The sequence below is a fragment of the Neofelis nebulosa genome, chromosome 9, assembly GCF_028018385.1.
Source record: "Neofelis nebulosa isolate mNeoNeb1 chromosome 9, mNeoNeb1.pri, whole genome shotgun sequence".
Taxonomy (NCBI): Eukaryota; Metazoa; Chordata; class Mammalia; order Carnivora; family Felidae; genus Neofelis; species Neofelis nebulosa.
In genome coordinates, this window is record NC_080790.1 from 122711270 (window position 1) to 122738957 (window position 27688).

The 27688-nt window shown below is 44.7% G+C and overlaps 1 protein-coding gene across 11 annotated transcripts in view; it reads right to left on the reverse strand.

The window, feature by feature from the left end:
* The window catches only part of ZHX3 (zinc fingers and homeoboxes 3), a 123083-nt gene that overhangs the window by 1502 nt on the left and 93893 nt on the right, over positions 1-27688 (reverse strand). For 10 of the 11 annotated variants that reach the window (XM_058685626.1, XM_058685628.1, XM_058685621.1 and 7 more), the window contains one exon: positions 264-3300. In XM_058685626.1, coding sequence (XP_058541609.1) covers positions 264-3123 — 2860 coding nt within the window. In that variant the 5' untranslated portion in view covers positions 3124-3300. Of the gene's footprint in view, positions 1-263; positions 3301-18557; positions 18741-27688 lie in introns of all 11 variants that reach the window. The other variant, XM_058685619.1, reaches the window with a different exon arrangement.

Genomic DNA, 27688 nt, shown 5'->3' on the forward strand with positions numbered 1-27688 from the left:
GCTTTGACCTGTTCTCCGATTGCTAAGAAATGGCTAGAAAAGCTGGCACCCTCGTAGGTTCACTGTGTTCCCGCCCCCTGCACAGGTTTGGAGAAACGCGAAACAAAATAAAAACACAACTCTCCACCCTGTGTCAGAGTCACATCCTGTGCCGATCGCTCCTGCTGTGGGGCAGCCTCAGAGATGGCAGGCATCCCCGGGCCATCGGGGACCTCCTACCCTCCCTACGGAGGACAGCCCCGCACTCCCAGGGGCCTCCTTACCCAGCTCCAGTGCAGCCTGGGGACTCGGCGCGTCAGAGGGCTCCGAGGTGGCCTCGGGGGCTCCGGGCTCCCACGACTCACTGTTCTCCGACACCTCCGAGTACCCGTCACCAGTCCCTCTGTGAGCCGCCGCGGGCTCACCGGCGCCCTGGTCCTTGCCGCCCGTGTCCGCCACGGCCCGGGTCTCCTCGCCCATCTTCTCAGCAAACCACTGCTTGACCTGCTGGGAGCTCATCTGGGTCTTGTCGCACAGGCTCTGCAGGTCCCGCTCGAACAGTGTCTGGTGCCTCAAGTAGTAGTCCTGCAGCAGCTCCCGGCTGCCAGGGGCGACCGCCAGCAGCCCCGGGGGGAAGTTGCCCCGCTTGTAGTCCTCGTACCACTTGAGCTGGCCGTTCTTCAGGGCGTACCTGCTGTCCCCGAACCAGCGCACCACCTCGGGCCGCGGCAGGCCAGTCTGTGCCATGATGGAGTCATAGTCCTGGTTGCTGGGCCACCGCGTCTGCACGAAGAGCTGCCGCAGCAGGTGCCGCTGCTGGGCCGTCTTCTTGCAGCTCGCCTTGCCCGGGGGCTGCTCGGCCGGCTCGCCGGGCCCGCCGTCCCCGGGCTCGCAGGTGCCCAGCCCCGGGAGCTCGCCCTTGCCGTTGGCTTCGGTGACTCGCAGGTTCTTGAGGTTGATCTTGATGGGGCTGACCTTGCGCTCGGCCAGCGTGTGGCCACCGGCTCCTTCTGGGGAGCCGTCTCCGCCAGGGACCCTCAGGTCGCCAGCCAGCTCCTCTTCTCCCACCTCGTCCTCCGCAGCCGCCGCCGCCTCCTCCGGAGCGGCGCCCTCATCGGCCCTCTTGGTGTCCTCGGCGCTCACTTTCTTGCGTCTCTCCGAGAACCAGCTGTCGATCTCCCTCCGAGTCATCTTGGTTTCAGTCCGCAGGCGGTCCAGCTCCTCATCGGGAGGAAGGGGGTTTTGTGCAAAACTGCTCTCCAGGGCTCGGAGCTGCTCGGGGGCTCGCTCCTTGTACCTGGTCGGCGTGAAGTCGGGGGTCTGGTGCCAGGCCTGCCGTCTGGCTGAAGGAGGGGCGGCCAGGGTGGCCGCCGGTGGGACGCAGGGCCCCTCCGGGGCCTTGGCCGCTGGGGCGAAGGGCGTGTCTGGCCCGGGCTCGAGGACGACGGGGCCATGGTCGCCGGGCAGCACGGGCCTGGAGCCCTTCAGGTTCCGGCAGTGGTACCTGCGGTCGCTGAACCACTTGCGCACCTCTCTGGTGCTGAGGCCCGTCACTTTGGTCAGATGCTCCACCTCGCTCTGGCCCGGGAACTGGTTCCGACAGAAGCTTCCTTTCAGAGCTGACAGCTGCTCATGAGACTTCTTGTTTTTGTAGATGCTGGCGTCGAGGAAGGCCTGGGAGGTGATGCTGGGGCATGCCGTGAGCAGCGACTGAGCCGCGTTCACCACCTTCACAGCTGACGTCGTGTTGGAGCACACCGTGTTGATGGGCGCCACGGCGGGCGGCTTGGGGACGGACGTGACTGCCGGCGGCAGGGACGGGCCAGGCGCCTGCAGCCCGTTGGCCATCAGCGGCTGAGTGACCAGCAGACCACCTGCCGTGCCCTCTGGCTGCCCCACCACGTGGCCTGGGAGGGCGGCCTGGATGAGGTGTTGGACGCCACCGGCATTGGCAACCAGGGGCGTGTTGAGGACGGTGATCGTGGGCTGGGGCACAGACTGAATGACCGTATTGAACATCTTCTTCCGGGCGTCCTCGATCTCCTCAGGGGACCAGCTGATGCCCTGCTTCAGCCTTTGGGCCGTGAACCAGATCTTGAGCTGTTCCTCCGGATACTTGGTGACCACAGTCAGATAGCAGAGCTCAGCTTTGGTCGGGTAGGGGAACTTGTGGAACGAGTTCTTCAGAAAGCTGTTGGAGTCCATGGCCGCGTTGTAGGTGGGGATGCTGCTCAGGGGGATCATCACCTTGGGGAGGGACTTGGATGTGGGCGGCGGCTGGTGGTGGTGCTGGGCGCGCCCGGGGGGTGGCTGCTGCAGGGGGAGGAACTGGGCGAGGCCGGCCGGCAGGACTGGCACCGCTCCCATCGGGGGCCCGTTGGCCACGTGTGGCGCTTTCGCCGAGCCGGCGGCTGGCTGACCGACCGGGACCGCCCCGTCGACAAAGGAGTGGTCCCCCTCCTTCGCCTCGGTCTCCCCTGCCGACGGGTTTGGTAAGGCCGCGTCACCGACAGGCTGACTGGGGATGTTCTCCTTGAGCGTATGAATTTTTTTGGCTTCAGCTTTGCCTTTCATTATCTTCATGATTGGGGTTTTGGTAATAATGATTTCGGCCTGTCCGTCGGTCCCTTCGGTGTTGGGCTCACTCGAGACGTCGGGAGTGCAGGTGCTCTCGGGGACACTCTGCTCCACGACTACATGATTGTCTGGCTTGGCCACATTCCACACAAAGCTGGCTTCCCCCGAGTGACACTTGGCGTTGTGCAGAGAAAGCCCCTCGGGAGTTTTTGCCAGAAAACTGCATTCAGTGCATACAAAAGTTGGGTCCTTGTTAAAGTCTGTGTGCTCTGAGTTCATGTGCCCCACAAATTGGGTTATGTCCTGGGATCTGAAGTCACAGTATCTGCAGGAATAGGAATAGCCGTCTAAAGTGCTCCGGTGCCCATTGGCCAGTGTGGTGCCATCGGTACTGCTGGGCGTCTGGGTCACCTCCCCACTGCCCCCGGCGGGCACTTCAGGGGGCGGCTCTTGCTGGGACCCCTCAGGCAAGGCCTCAGCCGGCTGGGCCTCCACACCGGTCTCCTGCAGCACCACCGCCTTCACCGGGATCATACACGGAGTGGTGGATTTCCTCTTGCTGGCCATGGCGACCACCGCTCTGGCTGATCAGGGTCGGGGGTGGGGGGCGGGTGGCAGGAGAGAGAGCTTGTCCTGTCCAGGGCCTCACTGTGGAAGTTCCGGCTGCTCCATGAGGGCCAAAGAAACGGTTTCTGAGGGCAGTTTTTTCAGTTGTTTGCAGAAGGCAAGTTTTTCCTATTAAACCTAAGGAGGAAGAGAAAACGGTGATTATGATCTCTCGGGCTCTGGCCACGCACTTCTCAGATACCCACACACACTCAACTGCTTGCCTCCGATCACTGGGGCCTTTTCCCAAAGAAGGTCACCAGCAGCTTGAATGTGAAGCCCCCCAAACACTAACAAAATCATGCCCCAAAGAGTGCCCTGGGGGTGTTCCAGGGGATGTTCCATGCCCTGACAGCCTTAAGCCATGCATTTTGTTTTGTATTTCCCTCTGTGTTCTTGTATTAAGTTACTCAGATTCAAAAGCCAAACAACAACAACAAAATAATCCTGTTTTGGACGCCCAAATTAATTCTGACCATGTCAGAGTGAGAACAAAACATCCTAGTGTAATTCTTGTTTAAATGTTTGGGCCAACAAGGGTTTTTCTTTTCATAGCCTTCCCACATATGACAACAAGACACCGCCTCTGCCTCCCCCAGGCCGGGCCCAGAGGCCAAGTCAGCCTCAGTGTGCGAAGTGGGTGCGGGGCTGCTGGCTGCCACAGGAGCCGGGCCTCCTTTTGCGGCCTTTCCCTGTCTGCTGCCCTATCACACCCGGTCCAGGCCACGGAAGGGGGAGCACCTCCTAGTTACTGGCTGTACCCCAGACCGAAGCCGAAGCTCGGAGGGCCAGGGGAGCCACGGACCCACTTTGCGGTGCAGGAGTTCAGACTGTGGCATCACCTTGGGTGTGCATAATACACGTGACCTAGCATCGTGCTTACTTCCCTTTCTATTTCCTTTGGTGCCTTTATTGTTCCTTAAAAGAAACAAAACACTTTAACATCTTTGATCATTTGAAATTTGTTTCAAGGGCGCCTGAGTGGCTCAGTCGGTTAAGCGTCCGACTCTTGGTTTTGGCTCAGGTCATGATCTCGCGGCTCGGTTCGTGAGTTTAAGCCCCACATTGAGCTTCAGGCTGACAGTGCAGAGCCTGCTTGGGATTCTCTCCCCCCCCCCCCCGCCCCTCCCCTGCGCGCGTGCGCTCTCTCTCTCTCTCTCTCTCCCTAAATAAACTTATTTTTTTTAATGTTTATTTTTATTTTTGACAGAGAGAGAGAGCGAGCATAAGCCGGGGAGGGGCAGAGAGAGAGAGGGAGACACAGAATCAGAAGCAGGCTCCAGGCTCTGAGCTGTCAGCACAGAGCCTGACGCGGGGCTCAAACTCACAGACTGACTATGAGATCACGTCCTGAGCAGAAGTCGGACGCTCAACCGACTGAGCCACCCAGGTGCCCCAAAATTCTTTTTTTTAATTTTTTTTTTTTTTACGTTTATTCACTTTTGAGAAACAGAACATGAGCAGGGAAGGGGCAGAGAGAGGGAGACACAAAATCCGAATAAAAAGAATTTTTTTCAATGAAATTTGTTTCAAATGTTGGAGTGATTGGTTTATTTACATATAAAATCATTATAATTCTTTCATGAGATGCCATGAGAAAAGTGTTTCTGGGACCCCTATTATTAACATAGCAAACTGCAATACTGGTAATGACTAAAATAAATAGTAATTCTAATTCCAAAATCACCTTATCATCAGTATTTGGATTTAATATGAAAATGTAAAGAGACAAAATATCTCTACTCAAGTTCTTAAATACTCACAGCAAACTATTTTTCTGTAAGTCTAACCCTGATGATCATGATGATAAAAAATAATTCCTGTTAAAAAAAGTTGGGTGGGATAAGAATAAGCACACCAGACCTGACTACTTGTCGCCATTTCTCCCACTGATTTGAAATATCATGCACACTTTTTTTAAACTGAATTTTTAATTGTTAGGTAAAATACCTTAAAATTGATATTTAAGATAAAATATCAGTATTAAATAAAATAGATGAAACTAAAACTACCTGTAATTTTGTATACCCTTCAACCTAGTCCAAATGTCTTAACACATATTTTAGTCATACAAGGCACATACTTGTGTTTCGTTTTTGCTTTTTTTTAAGTTTACTTATTTATTTTGAGAGACAGAGACAGCACCAGTGGGGGAAGGGAAGAGAGAGATGGTGAGAGAGAATCCCAAGCAGGCTCCACGCTGTCAGCACAGAACCCCGACGCAGGGCTCAAACCCACAAACCACAAGACCATGACCTGAGCCAAAATCAAGAGTCAGACGCTCAACTGACTAAGCCACCCAGGTGCCCTGTGTTTCATTTTTTTTTTAATTGAAGATTTCATCATAAACATTTTCATTAAGCTTCCTAATGATATTATTCAATAGTTGCCTAATAAGGTCCCACTATGAACTTAATCACCCTCCTTGCTGCTGAACTGGCTTCCAGTGTCCCACTGTCACTGACAGTGAAATGACCTCTGGGCATAGATAGGATGTATTTTTTCTATCATCCTGAGGCTAAAGGCACAGAAATGGGTTTATCACCTCCACAAGTATCAACATTTCTAACATCCTCTATTACTGGCAAACATTTTAAAGCAAGTGCTTTACAATTCCAAATCAGGAAAACTAAGCATAATGCAATTCTGTACACAGTGAGCAAATCAGATTTCCAGAGAAGTCACTGGGGACATCAAATAGAATATCTGAAAGTGCAAGTTACATAAGAAAAACCAGGTGAACTGGACTCCGTCAAAATTCAAACCGGTTATGCTTCAAAGGCTGCCAGCAAGATAGTGACAAAGACAACTCACAGAAGGGGAGAATTTATTTGCAAGTCCTCCATCTGATAAGGGGCTTGTATCCAGCATATACGAAGAACTCTTACAACTCAACAATAAAAAGACAACCCAATTAAAAATTGGCAAAGGATTTGAACAGACCTTCCTCCAAAGAAGATCTACAAATGGCCAATAAGCATTAAAAAGTGCTCAACATCATTAGTCTTCAGGGAAGTGAAAAACCAAAACCACAAGGAGATACCACTTCCCCACTGGGATAGCTACAATCACAGTGACAAATAACACGTACAGGTGGAGATGGGGGGAAGTCAGAGCCTTCGTACATTGCTGGCAGGACATAAGATGCCACAGCCACTTTGTAGATTAGTTGGCAGTTCTTCGACTTCACGTTAAATACCAAGTTACCAGAAAACCCAGTAATTCCAGTGCTAGGTATATACACAGAAGTAAGAATATGTTCACACAAACACTCGCACACACTCATGGCATCACCATCGCAATAGCCAAAAGGTGGAAACAATCTCAATGTGCACCAACAGATGGATGAATAAACAACATTTGGTACGTCTATGTAACTGGCTTATTATTATGCTGTAAAAAGGAACGAAGCACTGTTAAAATGCCCCAACACAGACAGAAACATGGTAACTGCAAGTAGGCAGCTCCAAAATGCCACATTATATGACTGCATTTGTAGGAAATGCCCTGAAGAGGTAAATCCAAAGTGACAGAATGTAGAGTGGTGGTTGCCAAGGGCTGAGGGGAGAACGAGGAGTGACTGCTAACGCGTACAAGGTTTCTTTTGGGATGATGAAATGTTCTAAGAACATGAAATGTTCTGAGATAGTTGTGATGATTGCAAAAAAACGTGAATATGCTGAAAACCACAAGAAGGACATCAAACCCAAGAGAGGTGGAGGACAGAAAGCTCTAGCACTCAGTTCTGTAGAAGAAGGGCATCATTCCCACTTATGAGGTCCCTATTCAGGTGACGTCATTTATCCGTGACACTTCCTGATTTACCTTGGTCCTCTTTTCTGTCCTGGGTAAAGATGAACAGCAGAGGTCGTGAACCTAAGGCTGGAGAGGAGGGAGAGAGGGAAGAGAATGCACAGCCACCAGCAAACAGCAGCCCCGGGGGCAAACGAAGAGACCATGTGCTCACCTGAAGGTGGCAGCCAGCAGAATTCAGGGGCAGGAAAGCACACAGCTCTGTCTACAGGGCGCAGGCACCCGAGACACTGCCATCACTGAGGTTTGGGATGGGGCTGGGCTTCACTGAGGAAGAGTTAAATTACGTTCCTGGCAATTTAGGCTGGGAGGTGGCCAACATAAAGATGGATTTGACTGGGGGACAAATACCCATGGCATTGAAAATTAAGTCTCAAAGTAGCCCCAAATTGTCATTCAAGTCAATGACCAAGGAGAGCAGTAACGATTCTGAGTGGGCCAGGGGTCAACGCTGAAGGTACCTGCAATGTAACGGTAGTGGGGGTAGAGTGGCCATACTTGCCAAAGTGTAGAGTGTTCGGTACTGCAGGAGGCATGTATATACACATCTTCTCAGTCCATTCCCACAACAAACCCTGGAGCAGGAACTACTATCATTCCCATTTTACAGACAAGAAAGGCAAGGCTCAGAGAAGACAGTAACCGCCTGAAGGGCACACAGCTGGGAAGCAGCAGAGACGGCCCAGGAACCTGGCAGTCTGGCTCCAGAGCCGGCAGCCTTAACCATTCCACACACACACATTGAGTAACCACAACATTGTTGGAATAAGGGGTGTGCAGCACTTTCAAAAATGCTGTTTTCCCCTCGATATTTATTAGGAAAAATTTTAAACATGCAACCAAGCTGAAGGAATTTTACAGTGAACACCCATATGCTCACCAAGTGGATGCTTACCGTGGGGCTGTTTTTAGCAACATTACCTTACCTTTAGGTAAGTTGGGTTTGCTTACTTGTCATGCATTTTTAACAGGGCATCCAATAAAAGAGGTACTTACAGGGTAAAGCCCCAATTATCTAAAAAACCATTCATCCACAAGACTTTCATGGACCAGCTCTGACAAACGAGGCTCTAATTACCACGTGGAACTCCTAACTCAAGCCCTGAGTGACACTGGCGGATATAAATGCAAGGTTTTAAGCTGCCAAAGAGCCACAGACAAGGTCCAGGTGACAACTGCATGCTCATCATTCTTTGTAGAATCTTTTCTATACTCTGTCTTGAAAATTCATCTTGTAATTTTTTTTTAATAAGAAAAGCATCTAACTTAAAAAAATTTGTTTAATGTTTATTTATTTTGAGAGAGAGAGAGAGAGAGAGAGAGAGAGAGAAGAACAAGTGAGCAGGGGAGGGGCAGGGAGAGGAAGAGGTAGAGAGAGGGGTGAGGAGGAAACATGAGCGGAGGAGGGGCAGAGAGAGAGGGAAAGAGAGGATCCCAAGCAGGCTCTGTGCTGTCAGCATGTAGCCCGATGCAGGGCTTGAACTCACGTACTGTGAGATCATGACCCGAACTGAAATCGAGAGTCGGATGCTTAACCCACTGAGCCACCCAGGCACCCCTAGCATGTAACTTTTTGAAAAGTCTGTCTTTGGGAATTCAGAGCCGCTCAATTCACTAAATTAGCAAAGTTGCAGCTATTAATCGCTACATTTCAATACTACAAAATATCCATGTGGGGCTTGAAAAAAATGTTTATAGATCAAATTCTTTTTTTTTTTTTTAATTTTTTTTTTCAACGTTTTTTATTTATTTTTGGGACAGAGAGAGACAGAGCATGAACGGGGGAGGGGCAGAGAGAGAGGGAGACGCAGAATCGGAAACAGGCTCCAGGCTCCGAGCCATCAGCCCAGAGCCCGACGCGGGGCTCGAACTCACGGACCGCGAGATTGTGACCTGGCTGAAGTCGGACGCTTAACCGACTGCGCCACCCAGGCGCCCCTATAGATCAAATTCTTAAAGTGTTTAACTTTACATTATAGATAAGAACTTTTTTTGTTGTTTTAATTCTGAGGAAGGAACTAGAAGCACAATGAGCTCAACAGGAGGACTCAACGTTTCGAAAGGCGACTCTCAGCAGACTCCTTCCAAGTCTGGCTGCCCTCCTAAACACACAGCCCACGACTTATCAGTAAGAACAGGAACCATGGGAGCAGCTGGCAGAGTTACAGAAACAGAACTTCACGGAGAGATCGTGGCATACTGCTCGTGGTTTTGAAAGATCAAACAGAGGACCACACAGGGGAAGAACCGGACTTCTATAATGAGGCTGGTTCGACAGATATGGGTATAGTCGAATATTTTACAGTAATCATCTTCCTATTTCGGGGGGCACAGTATGCTTTATTGAGACTGCATGACGGGGCAGGGCTCCCCAAGCCCCTCCCCTTTTTTGGTGTCTGTAGGGAAACTGTGTAGACGTTGGGGTCCTCGGTGCATGGGCCCCGGAGGTCATCTGACACACCAAGGACTGGGCTGTCTCCTACGACTGTAACAGTGATACCCACTCTTCCAACTTCGCATTCTCTTAAAAACCGCCATGGAACAGACGCAAAGGCAGTCCTGTGGTATAACAGACGCTATGTACATCTCAACTTTATCCAAAACAAAAACTTGCAGGTAGCCTTCTCTTTTTTTAAAAAAAATTGTTAGCAATAGAGATTTACATTGAGATTTACCCTTTTTACTTCCTCTTTCAAATTATGCTCTTTATGTAGAAACTTCTCTCTCTCAGAAACAATGAACTGAAGTAAAATTCATCCCTATTCACCCCAAAGACAGCTGGTGTTAACAATCTGGTGTCCATTTTTCAAATATGTTTTCTAGGCATAGATTATTATAACCACTTTTTAAACAACAAAATATGGAGTTGTATTTTACACCCCATTCTGCTCCTCGGTGTCTTCCGTGACAATGGGAAGAGTGGCAGAGTCCACAGTTTATATCATGCTTTTATTTTTTTTACGTGTATTTATTTTGAGAGGGACTGAGACAGCAAGAGTGGGGGAAGGGCAGAGAGACAGAGAGGGAGAGAGACAGAATCCCAAGCAGGTGCCGCACTGTCAGCACAGAGCCCGACGTGGGGCTCGAACCCACGAACAGTGAGATCATGACCCGAGCCAAAACCAAGAGTCAGATGCTTAACTGAGCCACCCACGCACCCCTCAGCTCGCTCTTTGAAATGATGTTCTAATTATGGGTGCATCATAATTTACTTAACCAATCCAGCTGTTAGCAGACATCTGCACATTTCTCTAGTTTTTAAGCTATTAGAGGCAATGGCTCAAAAACTGTCCCTGCATGTATTTTTGTGCTTTTGAGAATTTCTGAAATTCTGACTTTCTTATAAGAATTTCTTACTAGTAAAATATTGTTAGTAAAATACAAAGTTGTCCTCCAAATAGATATGATTTTCACTCTCGCCACCAGAGAACTAGAGTGCCCTCACTATCACTGCATATAGTTACTATTTCTAGTCTTTGCTAATTTGACACACAAAAAACTGGTCACAATTGTTTTAACTTGCATTTCTTTACAGGCATGGCTGAAAACCTTCTCACATATCATTGACATTTTGTAACAAATTCTTTTTGTCCATTGTTCTAGGGGATTTTGAGAGTCCTCCATATATATTTTTTTATTCCAGGATAGTTAACATATAGTGTGCTGTATTAGTTTCAGGGGTACAACATAGTGATTCAACAATCCCATATAGTACTCAGTGCTCATCATGACCGACAAGTGTACTCTTAATCCCCTTCAACAGTTTCCCCCATCCCGCCATCCACCTGCCCTCTGGTAACCATCAGTTTGTTCTCTCTAGGGAAGAGTCCATTTTTTGGTTTGTCTGTTATTTATTTTTTTTCCTTCTCAGACTTATTTTGCTTAGCATTACAGAGAGTCCTCCATATATTAAGGAAATTGGCTCATAATCTGTCATAAATGAAGCTGTGGTTTATGCCAAGATTTCAAAGTGTCTTAAATATTAGAAAATTTCTTCAAAAAATTAATTTCATTAATTAATTAAAGGAGAAGAACCAAAACAGCATTTAATAAGATTATACTCTCAATTTTTTTTTTAAGAGAGAGAGAGAGAATGAATGAATGAATAAATGAATGAATCCTAAGCAGGCTCCACACTCAGCACGGAGCCCGATATGATATGGGTTCAATCCCACAACCCTGGGATCCTGACCTGAGCCAAAATCAAGAGTCAGACGCTCAACAGACTGAGCCACCCAGGCTCTCTCAATTTTTTATTGTGGTAAAAACCACACACTATAAAATTTACCATCTCAACTATTTTGAAGTGTCCAGCACAGTAAACTATATGCACATTCTCGTGTATCCTATCTCCAGAACTCTCTTCATCTTGCAAAACTGAAACTGTATACCCACTGAACAACAATGGATCCCTTTTCCCCCCTCCCTAACCCCTGGAAACCATCATTCTACTTTCTGCTTCTGTGAGTACAGCAAATTTAGATACCTCATAAAAGTAGAAGCATGCAGTATTTGTCTTTGTGTGACTGGCTTCTTTCACTTGGGATAATGTCCTCAAAGTTAATTCGTGTTATACCATGTGACAGGATTTCCTTCCTTTTTAAGGATGAATAGCATTCCATTGTACATATATGCCACATTTTATCCATTCATCTTTTGAAGAATATTTAGGATGCTTCCATGTTTGGCCTATTGTGAATAATGCTGTTGTGAACAAGGGTGTACAAATATCTCTCTGAACCCCGGCTTTTGATACTTTTGGATATATACCCCGAAGTAGGCTTGCTGGACATATGGTAATTCTATTTCTGATTTTCTAAGAACCTTCATAATATTTTCCATAGCAGCTACACCATTTTACATTCCCACCAACAATGAATTTCTCCACATCCTCACCAACACTTGTTATTTTCTGTTTGTTTCTTTGTTTGTTTGTTTGTTTTAATGGTGACCACCCTAACGTGTATGAGGTAATACCTCATTTGGTTTGATTTGAATTTCCCTAATGATTAGTGATGCTGAACATCTTTGCATATACTTGTTGGTCATTTGTACAGTTTCTTTGGAGAAAAGTCTATTCAAGTTCTTGGTTCATTTTTCAATCAGGTTATTTGTTGTGTTATAGGATTTCTTTATATATTCTAGACACTAATCCTTATCAGATAAACACAGTTTGCAAGTATTTCCTCCTATTCCATAGGTCACCTTTTCAGTCTGTTAGATTGTTTCCTTTGAGGTGCAGAAATTTTTAAGTTTGATATAGTCAAATCTGATAGTCAAATTTGTCTATTTGTCTATAGTCATTGTCTATTTTCGCCTTTATTGCTTGTGCTTTCCATGTCATATCCAAGAAATCATTACCAAACCAATGTCATGAAGCCTTCACCCCTATATTTTCTTCTTGAAGTTTTATAGTTTCAGCTTTTATGTTTAGGTCTTTCATCTATTTTGAGTTAATTTTTGTATATGGTGTGAGGTAACGGTCCAACTTCATTCTTTTGCACGTGGAGATCCAGTTTTTCCTGTACCATTTGTTGAAGGGACTATCCTTTCTCCATTGTGCAGTAGCCTTGACACACCTGTTGGAAATCATTTAACTACATATGCAAGAGTTTATTTCTGGGCTATTATTCTGTTCCTTTGGTCTATGTCCATCTTTATGCCAGTACCATACCATTTTTCTTACTGTAGCTTTGTAATATATTTTGAAATTAGGATTTGTTAGGCCTCCAGCTTTGCTTTCCTTTCTCAAGACTGTTTTGGCTATTCAGGGTCCTTTGAAATTCCATATGAATTTCAGGATTTTTCCCATTTCTGCAAAAAAAAAAAATGCCATTAGGATTTTAATAAAAATTGCATTGAATCTGTAGACTGGTTTGAGTAGTAAGGACATTTTAGCAACATTAAGTCTTTTAATCCATGAACATAAGATGTCCTTGGGTCTTCTTTAGTCTCTTTTGATACTGTTTTGTAGTGTTTGGTGTATGAGTCTTTGGGCTCTCTAGTTATTTTGTTCTTTTGAGGCGACTGTAAATGAGTCTGTTTTCCTATTTAGATTTTTCACTTCTAGTATATAGAAACACAACCGATTTTTGTGTGTTGATTTTGTGTCCTGCAACTTTGCTGAATTCTTTTGTTATGACAGTTATTTTTGTGGAAGCTTAAGGATTTTCTACATATATGATCATATCATCTGTGAAGAGAGATAATTTGACTTCTTCCTTTCCAAGTTGGATGCCTTTATTTTTCTTGACTAATTGCTCTGCTAAGATTTCCGGTAGTATGTTGAAATAGAAGTGGTGTGAGTGGGCATCCTTGACTTGCTCCTGATCTTAAAGGAAAAGCTTTCAGTTTTTTACCATTAAGCATAATGTTAGCTGTGGACTTTTCATATATGGCCTTTATTATGTCGAGGTAATTACCTTCCATTCCTAGTTTTTGGAGTGTTATCATGAAAGATGTCTAATCTTATCAAGTGCTCTTTCTGCATCAATTGAGATAATCCTATGGTTTTGGTCCCTCAGTCTGTTAATGTGGTATATTACATTGATTTTCATATGTAGTACATTCCTTGGGTTCCAGGAATAAGCCCACTTGGTTATGGTATATAATCCTTTTAATGTGCTATTGAATTTGATTTACTAGTATTTTGTTAAGCACTTTTGTATCAACAGTAATCAGAAATATGGTCAGTCGCTTTTTTGTTATATCTTTGTTTCAGTATCAGGGTAATGCTTACCTCATAAAATGAGTTTGGAAGTGTTCCCTTCTTTTCAATTTTTGGAAGAGTTTGAGAAGGTTTGGTGTCATTTTTTTAAATGCTTGGTAGAAATCTCCAGTGAAGCTGTCTGGTCCTGGGCTTTTCTTTGTGGAGAGCTTTTTGATTACTGATTCAAGTCTCCTTACTAGTTAGAAGTCTGACCAGATCTTTAATAGTTCCTCATCATCTAGTCTTGGTAGGTTGTGTGTTTCCAGGAATGTATCCATTCTTTCTAGGTTACCCAATGTGTTGGCATATAATTGTTCCTAATAGTCTCCTGTGATCCTTTTAATTTTTGTGGCATCAGTTGTACTGTCTTCTCTTTCATCTCTGATTTTTGTCACTGGGTCTCCTCTCTTTTTTCTTAGTCTGGCTAAGGGCGTGCCAATTTGTTTTAAGGGTGTGCCAAAGTTTGTTGATCTTTTCAAAAAACCAACTCTGTTTCACTGGCTTCTATTGTTTTTCTATTCTGTATTTTATTTTTGCTTTAATCTTTATTGTTCTCTTCCTTCTGCTAACTTTGGGATTAGTTTGTTCTTTTCCTAGTTCCTGGAGGTGCAGAGTGAGTTGTTGATTTGAGATCTTCCTTTTTTTAAATGTAGGCATTTACCACTATAAATGACCCTCTTAGTACTGCTTTTGCTGCATCCATAAGTTTTGGTATGTTATGTTTGTGTTTTCATTTGTTTCAAGATATTTTCCAGTTCCCCTTGTGATTTCTTTGACCCGTTGGTTGTTCAAGAGTGTGTTGTTTAGTTTCCACATATTTGTGGATTTTCCAGTTTTCTTTTTGCTAGTGATTTGTTTCATTTCATGTCATCTCATTTCCAACCACAAAGAAATGTGGTTGGAAAAGGCACTTGGTATAATTTCAATCTTTTAAAATTTGTTAGGGCTTTGTTTTACGTCCTAATATATGATCCATCCCAGAGAATGTTCCAGGTGCACTTGAGAAGAAGGCACATGCACATTCTGCTGTTGTTGAGTGGAGGGCTCTGTATGTGTCTCACAGGTCCAAATGGTCTCTACTATTGTTTAGGTCTAAACTCTCATTTTTTAAAAGATTTAGGAAATGAAGGAAAAAAGAGGGAAACGTCCTGAGATAAAGGATTTCTACCAGAAACCACAACAAACATTACACCTAGTAGTGAAACACTCAACTCAGGAACAAGATAAGAATTCCCACTATCATTATTTAACATTGTAATGGGATCCTAGACAAGATGAGACAAACTGGTGTTATTTGCACATGAGTAAGAAAATCTCCTGAAAAACTGTTATAACTAATAAGAGGACTGGGTAAGAGGATGAGATAGGGGCTCCTAGGTGGCTCAGTCGGTTAAGCGTCCAACTCTTGATTTCGGCTCAGGTCATGATCTCACGGTCGTGAGATCGAGCCCCACATTGGGCTCTGTGCTGATAGTGCAGAGCCTGCTTGGGATTCTCTCTCTCTGCCCCTCCTCTGCTTATGCTATCCCTCTCAAAACATAAATAAGCTTAAAAAAATGATGAGATACATTTGCAATACACACAAATCATTACATTTCCCCTACGCCAAAAATAATCCATTAGAGAAGGAAATGGGAGGGGGTGGTGGAGAGCCCATTCACATTAACAACCAAAACTGGAAAAGATCTCAGAATAAACCTTTGTAAAAACACGGGCAATATCTATATGGCAATAACTCCAAAACTCTAACAAGAACAAAAAAGAAGACCTAAATAAGTGGAGAGTCATAGTATATTCCTGGAGGCAAAGATTCAGAACTATGTAGATGTCAGTCCTCTGTAGATTAATCTCTGAATCCAGTACAATCACAATCACAATCAAAATGCCAGCAGGTAATGCAAGTACTGTAAAATGGGGACGGTAAAGTCTAGGTGATGAGGATGTGGGTTTAAATTTAACTAAATTTAAAATTAGTTCCATTTTTCTGTATGTCTGAAAGTTTTTATTAAAAAAATGTTTGAGGAATTGCCATCAAGATTCTTCATAGGATTTGACAAGCTAAATCTGAAATTCCTCTGGAAGGCAAAAAGCACAAAACAGCTTTAAGTTTTAAAACTATTTAGATGAACTTGCTTTACAAGACATCAAAACATATTTTTTTAATGTTTATTTATTTATTTTTCAGAGCACGCACAAGCAGGGGAGGGGGGAGAGGAGAGAGAGAGAGAGAGAGAGAGAGAGAGAGAGAGAGAGAGAGAGATACAGATGGAGACACAGAATCCAAAGCAGGCTCTGACAGCACAGAGGCCGGTGTGCAGCTCACACCGCAAGATCATGACCTGAGCCAAAGCTGGCTGCTCAACCGACTAAGCCACCCAGGTGCCCAACATCAAAACATATTTAAAACTTGAGGGGTGCCTGGGTGGTTAAGCATCCAACTCTTAATTTTGGCTCTGGTCATGATCTCATGGTTCGTGAGATTGAGACCTACCTTGGACTCTGCACTGACTTCGGGGCCTGCCTGGGAGTCTCTCTCTTCTCTCTCTCTCCCCCTCTCTCTCTCCGCCCCTCCCTCGCTCTCTCTCTCAAAAATAAACATTAAAAAAACATTTAAAGCTTGAGTAATTAGAATAGTGTATTATCAGCATAAGAAATGATAAATGGATGAACAGATCATCTAGATACACTTTGCATATATGGAATTTTCAGAGTATAAAAACAGTGCTATTTTTAAATCAGTTGGGAAAGTGAGGCAAATTAATAAGTATTAAAGCAACTAAGTTCAATCCTCACCAATATTTTAAAGACAAATAATTTCCAGGTGAATTTAACAGAGAAATACAACAAACAAAATCACAAACATATTAGAAAAAATACAGTAAAAATCTTTTTAAGTTGTGCTGAAAATTTTTTCTGTGCAAGACTTAAAACCTAGCAACTGCAAAAGAAAAGGTTGATTGATTTGACTTCATAAATATGATAAATTTTGACTACTAAAGGAAACCATCAATAAGGCTTAGACATAAGTGACACACTGGGAGGAAATTTATAAGATGACGATAATGTTTACAATGTATATGACAAAAATACTAGAAAGGGGGCAAGGAAATGAACAAGCAAATTACCACAAGCTATTAACTAGAAAAGATGCTCAACCTCACTGGTAATTAGGGAAATGAAAATTAAATTAAAAATGAGGCTCGGGGCACCTAAGTGGCTCCTTCCATTGAGCATCTGACTTTGGCTCAGGTCATGTTCTCATGGTTCCTAAGTTTGGGCCTGCACTGGGCTCTGTGCTGACAGCTCAGAGCCTGGAGGCTGCTTTGGATTCTGTGTCTCCCTCTCCCTCTACCCCTCAGCCTCTCGTGCTCGCTCACTCTCTCTCTCTCCCTCTCTCTCTCTCAAAAATAACATTAAAAAAAATTTTTTTTTTAAATGAGGCTCTTCCTCCTTCTTCACAGATTGACAAAAATCAGAAAAACAGACTGTGTCATTTTCATGCAATAGGAGAGTATAAATTGGTGAAATTTGTATGGAGGTCAATTTAGCAATAGCCATCAAAACTTGAAAAGGCCTTTCCTTTTATCTAGCCATTTCACTCTGAAAAGCCCACATAATCTGATGAGGTACAAAAATACACGCATATGATCGCAAAGATCTCAATCAGGTTATCCACTGCATCGTTTCGTAGTAGCAACAACGTCCATTAGTCGGGTGGTGATGAAACACACAATAGAGCTGGCACTAGGAAATGAAACGCAGCCATTTAAAAAGGTTAAGACCCATGGGTACTGATGTGAATACATCTCTAAGACGTATTTAAATAATAATATATAATGTGCTGCAAAATATGTTTCATTTTTTAAAGAACAATCTTTGTAGACTTATATTTGCTTGAATAGAAACAGAATTTAAAAGAACAAATATTGATCCATTGAATAGTGAGGGATTTTATTAGGACAGACAGGAACATTTACCTTTTTTTTGTAACTTTGTGCTTTCTATATTGTTTGAATTTGTTACAGTCATGTGTTGCTTTTTAAATATTTATTTTTGAGAGAGCGCAAGTGGCGGCGGGGGTGGGGGGGGGGGGTAGGGAGAGGGGAACAGAGGATCCCAAGCAGGCTTCATGCTGACAGGCTGACAGCAGTGAGCCTGATGTGGGGCTCGAACTCAGAACCGTGAGATTATGACCTGAGCTAAAGTCACTCAACCGACTGAGCCACCAGGTGCCCAATGTATTGCTTTTAATTAAAAAATATCAGTAAATATTAAAACAGGTAAAATTAATAGTGCCAGTGAGCAGTACACCCTGCAAATGGAGAGGCCAGCATATGGGGTGGTTGTAAGTTGCTCACATAGAGCAGGGAGGTTCGATGTGACATGAACCATCTGCGCAGGAGGGGTGCCCAGGCTTTGTCAACATGGAGCCCCTAAGTGGTATCACTATCTTGTCATTTACTTGGTAAGCCTGACTTGTGGAGGTCATTTGCCTGGAACAATACATGATAACTGCTGTGGCCTGGACTAGGGAGGTGGAGGGATGGTGACCACTCACGGTTCTTAATCCATCAATGAATCTGACCACTTCAAAGAACGCTTGACACCCTGAAATCCATAAGGGCACAAATGGAGGCAGAATCCTTGCAGAATTTTGATACTTAAAAAGAGCCCTACTTACAAACATCCTAAATATCACATATTTGCGTGGAGTTGCACACAGTAGCTCAAAAAAATCAGTGAACCCCTTAAGCACCCGAAGCGTGTCAACAAGTTGTATTGGAGCCAGATGTGTGAACAAAACAAAACAAGAAACCCGGCAGGTTCTCATATGAATTCAGTCAGGGCTATAAGTGATCGAACGTGTGGATACCTTTCAGGATCACTGTTCAGCATGAGTCAAGTGATCCCAGCAGTGGGGATCAGTGGCTGGTGCTGTGAACCACTGCCAGAAGCTCCGAACTGAATCAATAGGTTCCATCTGAAGAGACTTCTGCAGTCTAAGATAACACCACACACAAGAGGATCAATTTGCACCGATGGCGCCACTGCTATGCTAGAAAGAAAGGCCAAGAAATTTCCATGACCAACTAGGAAACTGGATTTACTTCTATGTTATCACTCAAAGTGCTTCATAGCCTGCAAAGTACTTTCATTTCTTTTGATCCATCCCCCTAGCCTTCCAAGTCGCCGGTGGTTGTTGTCCCTTCCCCCACCTTCGCATTGAGGTGACATGACAAAGTCACACAGCAGATCTGCGGATGAGCCTGATATTCTGACTAAATCCCATGTTGTTTTTTAGACCATATTCACTCTGAATACCAACTGAATAATAAACCCACTACCTTTAATTATTTTTACATTATTTACATTATGAATTCTATTATTTTGAGCCTACTTACCAAGGGCTCAAAGGTTTTAGAAGCTGAATTATTCCAGTGTTGTCTTTTTTTTAATTGTGATTTGACAGGGCTACCATGATCCTTAATATGTATAACATTTTACACTGTCAGAAGAGGGGGCACGTTATTTACTCCTATGTATGACTACAGAGTTCTGTTACAGCGGGGCCAAGTGACTAGACCAAGTCAGTCATCAGGAATCTATAACAAAGAGAACACAAGGGAACCGTCCATCCTCAGGAATGTGTGTGGGCAGAACCTTGGCAGGCCAGCAGATCTGCTGGCTACAATTATCAGGTTTTGCTGAAACAAAGAAAGGAATCACAAAGAGTTCAAGCCTGTTTCTAAGCCGAATCCTCAAGTGTCAAAGCAACGCCAAGTCCAGTGCTGGCCTCCTTTTACGCTCTGGGTTGTAAGGGACACGATACTTCGTGCATTTAGTAATCACCCTTCAGTGGAGGGCTTGGGGCCAGAGCCCTCTACTTGTTTACTCCCCTCAACTCATTCTTGTTTCTCTCAAGTCACCAACAGAAATAGCCTGCTCCAGTCAGATGTTATCACCTTTTCCGTGAACACAAATTTATTCCTTCTCAAGCTCAAAAAGGTGATTATGATATAAATATAGAGTACCCAGAATTAAAGGGATTTTAGAGACCACATAAGTCTCTAACCACTCATCTTTGCATGAATTATGTTGAAAATAGCACTAACCAGTTAGGAAAGCCTATGCTTGAATACTTCCAGAGACAGGAAGGTCAGCACCTATTGAGGTTGAAAAGATGTTGGAAATGGTTCCTTGCAGTAAATGGAAAGCAATTACCTTCTTTTAGGTTCTGCTCTCTACATTTTTCAGTCAAAATAGTTGAAGACTTACTATGTGCTAAGTACCATGTGCTAGATACTGGGTATATAAAGATTTTTAGAATTGTGCCACCCCTGTTCTCAAGAAGCTAATTGTTGAGGCTGTGAGGCTACTGGCCAATATTCTGGAGCTTCCTTGCCTACGGGTCACGTTGGATTTCCCTGACCACCTGCAATTAGTTATAACCAATGGAATGTAGACAAGTATGCCATCTCTAGGAGAAAGCTTTAAGAGAAAGTACATGTTCTGCTTCACTATTTACTCTCTGGCCCACAACTGGCAGTGCTCCAGATTGTGCCTACTCTGTTAGCATAAAGTGAGAACAAAAGCTGACCCACAATGTATACACACAGTGTGAGCAAGAAATAACCTGTGCTGTTTTAAGCCACTGAGGTTTTTGGACTTGCTTGTTACTATGGCATAATCCAGCCCATCCTGACCGATACACAGTATAAGGGAAGCCTGACAAATCAACCAAAGTCAAACAAGAAGCCAGGTACCATAGTGGAGGCATGCATGGGATTCAGTGAGGGTGTGGGAAAAGCCATACCACCTAAGTTATCCGGAGGACTCGGCTAAGGCCTCACAGAACAGGTAACCTTTGAATTAGAAGTTAAAGGATGAGTAGATACTGTTGGGAAAAGAGTGTTCTAGACAGGGAACACTCTATGCGAAGCCACCGAGGGAAGAGAAAACATGGTGTGTTCAGAGAATTACAAGGAGCTCAGTTTTGCTGGCATATGCAATCTGACTGGGGTGGATTTATCATGAAATAAATGAAGCTGATGCTTTGGAGACCCTCACTGCACAGGCATCTTCAGTGGCCTGTATCTATTGTTTTTTTATAAATTTATACTTATATTCTTTATACTTTTTTTCTTTAGGAAGGCCTCTCTCCTAACATTCAGGTTGCACAAGAGCTAGATGTGCTCGGGATGGGGTGGAGGGGAGTAAGGAAATGATTCCAGGTCTACAGATCTTCTCTGTGGACCTAGTAATCTTCCACAGAACACCTTCTCAACATTTCAAAAAAGGAATCCTATTCCCTAGGAGTCTTTTCCCCATTCTTGCTCCTGCACTTCGTGTCACGGGTTGGACCGTCTGCGCCTCCCCACTGCTCTTCTCTGAACGTGTTCTTATTTGTCTACAGCCCTCTTAGGAGCAGCGCCTGAATTGAAACTGAATCCTCCAGATACAGACTGAATGGATTTAGCATTCTCCTTAATGGCACTTCTTGTGTCATACTTGATTTCTCCCCATGTTGTTACCCAAATGATGCCTGAGTATTTATACTGTGAGATTCCTCAAAAAATAGGGATGAGTGCTCCTGGATTTAATTCACATCACCAGTACCAGTACCAAAGTACACTTGTTTATTTTAGTTTAGGTTTGACAGACTCTGAGGAACAAGTTTGGTAAAGAAAAGAGAGAGAGTTCATTTAACAACTGTTTGCTAAGCACCTACCCTGTGCCAGGCACTGTTCTAGATGCTTTAGTATGAGCAAGATCTAAAAAATAAAAAATAAAAAAATAAAGCTCTCTGCCTTCCTGGAGTTTACATTCTAGTTTGGAAGACAGACCATAAAGCAAATAAATCAACCAAATTGTAAGTGCAATGGAGAGAAATAAAGCAGGGAAGGGAGAAGCAGTCCACACTGGGTGGGGAGGGATGAGGCTGCAGTGTGAAACGTGGTGTCTGGAATGGCCTGAGAACATGACACGGGAGCAGAGACCTGGAGGTGAGGCAGGGAGCCATCTGGATGTGTGGGAAGAGCACACAAGCTGGCATGGACCCTGAAGTGACAATGTGCCCGGCTGGTTCAAAGGCCAGCATGGAGGCCAGGACAGATGGGTGGGAGGAGTCGAGAGGGTGGGAGAAGACAGGGTCAGAGAGGTGAGGAGGCCTACCGTGCAGAGCCACGTGACATGACGACCTGGTTTCCCTGAGGTGGGCAGAGCCACGGGGAGCGCTTGGAACAGAAAGGGCTGACCCGATCCAACTTGTGTCTCCAGGTCGCCTCTGCTGGCTGCGTGGAGAACAGACAGCAGGAGAAACAAGTGGAGAAGCGGGAAACCTGTCAGGAGGTTATCCGGGCAGCAGATGACAGCAGCGTGGACCAGGATGGTGCAGATGGAGGCAGAGACGTGGCTGGATTCTAAATACGTTTTCAAAGTAGAGCCGACAAGATTTCCCGAAGGACTGGATGGAGTGTGTGGACACTGTATCCATAGCAATCAGGGAGACCTCCTGGGTTTCTGATCTGAGGGACTTGAAGGATGGCCCTGCCATCAACCAAGATAGGTTTGAACCTGGGAAGCTTACTGCAAAACTCAAAAGCAAACCTGTGCTGTTAAGACTGGAACGTTCCTTTCCAGGTGAAAAACTGGATGGGGCCGGTTTGGTCAGAAGCATTTTAGAGAACTAACGGTCAGGCCGCTACTGAGCAGTGAGGCTGTGCAATGCCAATGCTCCGAGTGAAAAGACTGTGGTCTTTGCCAAAACCTGCTCACTGCAAAAGCTGAGGGAAGGCGGACAGAGGGTGGGCAGGGTGGGGGATGAGGAGTTGGGGACAGGAGGAGGCTGGGAGCAAACCTTGAGGGATCAAAGGATACCCTGAGAGTCAACCAGTCAGAGCCTACACGCTGGGAAGCACGGGGCAGCTCCTTGCAAACTTAAACATATTATGTTTACTTGCATCCTAAATTTTGTTTCAAATACAAAAGTAAATCACTTTATTAAATTTAAGACTAAAAATTTTAAAAAGCAATATAAATGGTTTGTTCTGGATGTGGTTTTACTTCTGAATTACATTTGTTTTGTTTTAATTGAATTTTTCCAATGTGGGTGAGAGAGTTTACGGGCTAACTAGCTTGCAGGAGACTGAGCCTGCTTGAACCTCTCACGAACATTCATTTAAAAAAGAACTCTCAGGGGCGCCTGGGTGGCGCAGTCGGTTAAGCGGCCGACTTCAGCCAGGTCACGATCTCGCGTCTGTGAGTTCGAGCCCCGCGTCAGGCTCTGGGGTGATGGCTCGGAGCCTGGAGCCTGTTTCCGATTCTGTGTCTCCCTCTCTCTCTGCCCCTCCCCCGTTCATGCTCTGTCTCTCTCTGTCCCAAAAATAAATTAAAAAAAAATGTTGAAAAAAAAAAAAATTAAAAAAATAAAAATAAAAAAGAACTCTCAGGCTCTGTCCTGTGGATATGATGCTCCTCCCCCTCCTTCCAGGCTCAGTCTGCACCGATGACTTTCTTCAATGGCCTCACTACAAAGCCCAGCAAGACTGTACGCAGGAGAAAGGATACTGATTTCACTCCCAGTAAGAGAAATGCTAATTAAAAGCACTCAGATTCTTTCTTTCGCTTACTTTGGAAAAGCTCAGAACGTCTGACAATATACTGATTTGGCAAGGGTTTGAGGAAGTAAGGCACTCACACTGCTTGCAAGAGAGAAAACTGGTAAAACCTCTATTGAGAACTATATAACAATAGCTAACAAAATTACAAATGCTTATTCCCTTTGAGTCAGCAAGTCGGCCTCAAGGAACATGGCCTGCAGATATACTTGTACACGTGTGCGGTAGTGGACATGCAAGGCAATCCACTGTCCATGCTGTAATAGCACGGGACTGGAGATAGCCTCCTTGTCCACAACACGGCCAGTAGGATAATATGCACCTGTGAAAAGGAATGAGGGAGCACTTTTTATACTACTATGGATTAATCTTCAAGACATCTTGATACAGGTTTTTAATTTTAATTAAAAAAGTTTTTTAGAGCAAGAGAGAGGGAGGGAGAGAGGGAGTGTGTATATGTGCACAAGCAGAGGAGGGAGGGAGAGAGAGAAAATCTTAAGCAGGCTCCATGCCCAGCGCAGAGCCCAACATGTGGCTCGATCCTACGAACTGTGAGATGATGATCTGAGCCAAAATCAAGAGTTGGATGCTTTTTAAAAAAGCGAAGTGCAGAAAGAAAAAAACACATGTGCTTAGGTATGTATACACTTAAAATAGCTCTAGACAAATACATGAGAAGCTAGTAACCATGGTTGCCTCTGGACAGGGGAATAGGGAGTCAGGGAAGCTTTTCCCAGTGAACCCTTTAAAATTCTCAACAATGTCAATGTACCATGTATTCAAAACAATTAGAATTTGAATTAATATATAAATGGAAAAAATGTTAGCACATTTTCCAAAGTGTGTGGGCTGATACAGATAGCAACAAGTGAAAAGGTGACTGGCTAATGGGGTTAGGGCAGAGGACAAGAACGTGTGATGAAGGTCAATGCCATGCGGCGCTCATTTACATTTCAAATTTCTAATAAATACAGATGGGCTTTTGGTTGAACTTCTGTAATGGTGTACATTGGCCACTTCATCTACAACTAAATATAATACAACATCTAAATATACTCCATCTGCCGCCAGCTTAAAGCCACTGTTCTAAAATAACTTAGAAACATCTAAGACAAAGGAATCAGACAATATATGCAAACCAACATCCTTCCCAATGAAAGACTCCTACAGCAACCTGTTAGCCAGTCTCTAGTTAGAGTAGCCCCGTGGTCCAGGAACTCATTATCGCTTATAACCATTTATTGCGAAGTTCCTTTCTTAGGCCTGATTCCCAGGTTTCAGATCTGCCTTTTGAATGGACACAGAACAAGTGAACACCCTTCATTGTTCACTCTTCAGTCAACCACTCTGTCCACATAGCAGCCTGTGCACACTGGAGATGACCATTTCCCCTGTCAGCACTCACCTCTGCAGGGTAAGCATCCCAAACTCATTCCACACTTTCTGTAGTGACCTGCTCTTTGGATACACCTAATCTGTCCAGGTCACTCTCAAAATGTGGCAATTAGAACTGACTAAGATTTCGAGATGCAGTCCCATCAGAAGACAATTACACAGGAGCAGTGCTGTAATGATTATACTATCACTACTAATACTACCAGAAACCTATCTAGGTGGATGTTTTACTTTCTTTTTCTCCCCATGCACATGAGGAATTTGAGGCCCAGAGGGGTGACGTGGCCCAGTGGAACAAGAGAACACTACTGGAATTTGGCAGGACTGGGATTCTTTCATCACAGGCCACCGGGCTGCACATATTCAGACACTCGTCTATAATCCTGACAGGGGAGCTCTGGGCTTTCTTTCCCTTTGCCTCTTCAAATTCTCCCTTCTTGTCTTGAGGGAATGTTTTCGTTTCTTGTCCTTTATTTCAGTCATGTTATCTGGGTCAGCGAGGCCCCTGCAGACTCCCCTGGCAGTGGTGGTGGCGGCACGCCTCTCTTCCTGAGAATCACAGCCCTCGTGAGCTCTTCTGGGAACATGTCTGCGTCAGGCCCCAACTTCCATGCTGACCAGTCCTCCACGCAGCACCCTGTCTCTTTCATAACATTTACCAAAACTGGTCACTGCATCTGCATTTACACCTTTTCCTGCCTACTGTCTCTCACCCCAGCTAGGCTCTAAGCTCTGTAACATCAGGGCCTATAGCCACGGTATCCTCAGTGGCGGGCACAGGGCCTGGCACATAGTAAGGATTTTCAGTGAATGAACGGATGAATAAGCGGAAGCTGAGAATGGGGCTACAAATCTAGTGTCAGACAGGGCTGGGTCTGTCCCCAAACCCTTTCATTACGACCCGTGTGTTCCTGGGCAAACAACTTCCTCTCTCATGATCGGACTCCCCAGTGATAAGTGCAGATAACGATGCCTACCTTGCTGCTCAGTGAACTGACAGGGTTACGAAAGGATACAGCGTGCCTCCTGGTACACAGTAAGCACGCGGTAAGTCACAGTCACTGCAGCAATCCGTGCTGCTCTAACTACCACTAGCCACGGGAGGATGATAATCAAGTGTAACAGCAAAAGGTACATCCATTGATTTATCCTGCTTGTGTTTTTCTTTAATTATGGTAAAAAAAAAAAAACACATAAAATTTACCATCTCAACCATTTTTAAGTGTACTGCACAATAGTCCAACTATATGCACACTTCCCTGCAACACGTCTTCAGAGTCCTCTTCCTCTTGCAAAATTGTTTCCACTGAACAACTTCCTTTCCCCCCTCCCCCCAGGCCCTGGCAACCAACATTCCACTTTTTGTTTCTAACAGTCTGACTACTTTAATATCTCATATATAGGTGGAACTACGCAGTATTTGTGTTTCTGTGACTGGCTTATTTCACTTGTAACAACGTCACCAAGGTTTATCATCAATGTTGTCCCAGGCAACATGATTTCCTTCCTTTTTAAGGCTGAATAATATTCTACCGTATACAGAGACCACATTTTCTGTATCCATTCATCTGTCAATGGACATTTAGGTGGCTTCTACCTTTTGGCTGTTGTGAATAATGCTATGAACATGGGTGTACAAATATTTTTGAGACCCTGCTTTCAATTCTCTTGGATATATATGTATCACTGTTTTCTTAAAGTTTATTTACTATGAAATGGAGCATGCGCGAGTGGTAGATAGGCAGGGAGGGAGGGAGAAAGAGAGAATCTCAAGCAGGCTCCACACTCAGCAGACAGCCCCACTTAAGCCCTGATCCCACAACCCGGGGTCATGACCTGAGCCAAAATCAAGTCAGACGCTCAACCAACTGAGCCACCCAGGGGCCCCCATATATCACTATTTCTAAAGCTCTCCATAATCCAATGATGCCAGCAGCACGGCCCCAGTCATAGCAGTCCCACTTGCCTCCACCTGGCAGCTTTTGTCACCAAATCATCTCCCTCTTTAGCTCATTCCCCTGTCCTTTCTGATGTCCTCCAGGTTTCTCTATTTTTAATTTGACAAGTCAAATTTCAAATCTATTTCCTTACCAAGAAGGGAGGAAAGCTAATTAAAATTTTCCTTCACTCTCTCTGTTGGAAAATCTCCAGATCCCTTATCCAGAGTAGGGCAGCCCTCCAGGCATGAGCAGAACGGAGTTGCAGGAGCCTGAGGCCCGGTCCCCAGAATACTGTGGGACTGTGGTGCTACCCCAGGTGGTCCAGGACAGTTTTAATATGTTCACTCTATAAGTAATGTTTTGAATGCTGTTAGTATTTCAGAAGGAAGTTGTCAGTTTCCCTTGATAGGTAGGATTAAATAATATTCACTGGGTTTATCAGTCTTGTGACTTAGAACCAGAGTAGTTCTAGGCAAATCCACCCCTTATCTTAGGGTGTCTAACCATAAGGGACAACTGGATTTGATCAACAAGTTCCACATTTTCCTGTAACTCTTCAGGGTCACACTCACTTTCATGTTGTTGTCCTGAGGGGTATCAGGACACAGGTGTTGAGAGCTAGATGGAAGATGCATTTGGGGCCTCATGGGGTCTCTTGGATCCGTCTCGAGCAACCTTAAGGTGCCAAGGTCCCCCAGGGGTAGGGACAAGCAATAGGTCTCAGCACCTGAGCCTCCTCTAGTCTATAAAACAGTAAAGTCAATGACAAATCATGAAAACAAGAGTGACCATGACTGTACAAATATAAAATACCAACAACCATCATCAAATATCCACAACCATCATCAAACTGGGAATAATGTACACGCGTCCCCCATTCCCATTTCAACCCTCTTCCCGTGATACACGAGCGCACACACACACACTCACCACTGCCACACTCAGGAGAGTGTTTGGGGACATGCAAACTAGTAAGCATATTTATGTTTTTTCCATGAGATTTCCAGTGCCTAAATCAAAAGTTTCTAAGAACTTCTCCTGATGGCATATAT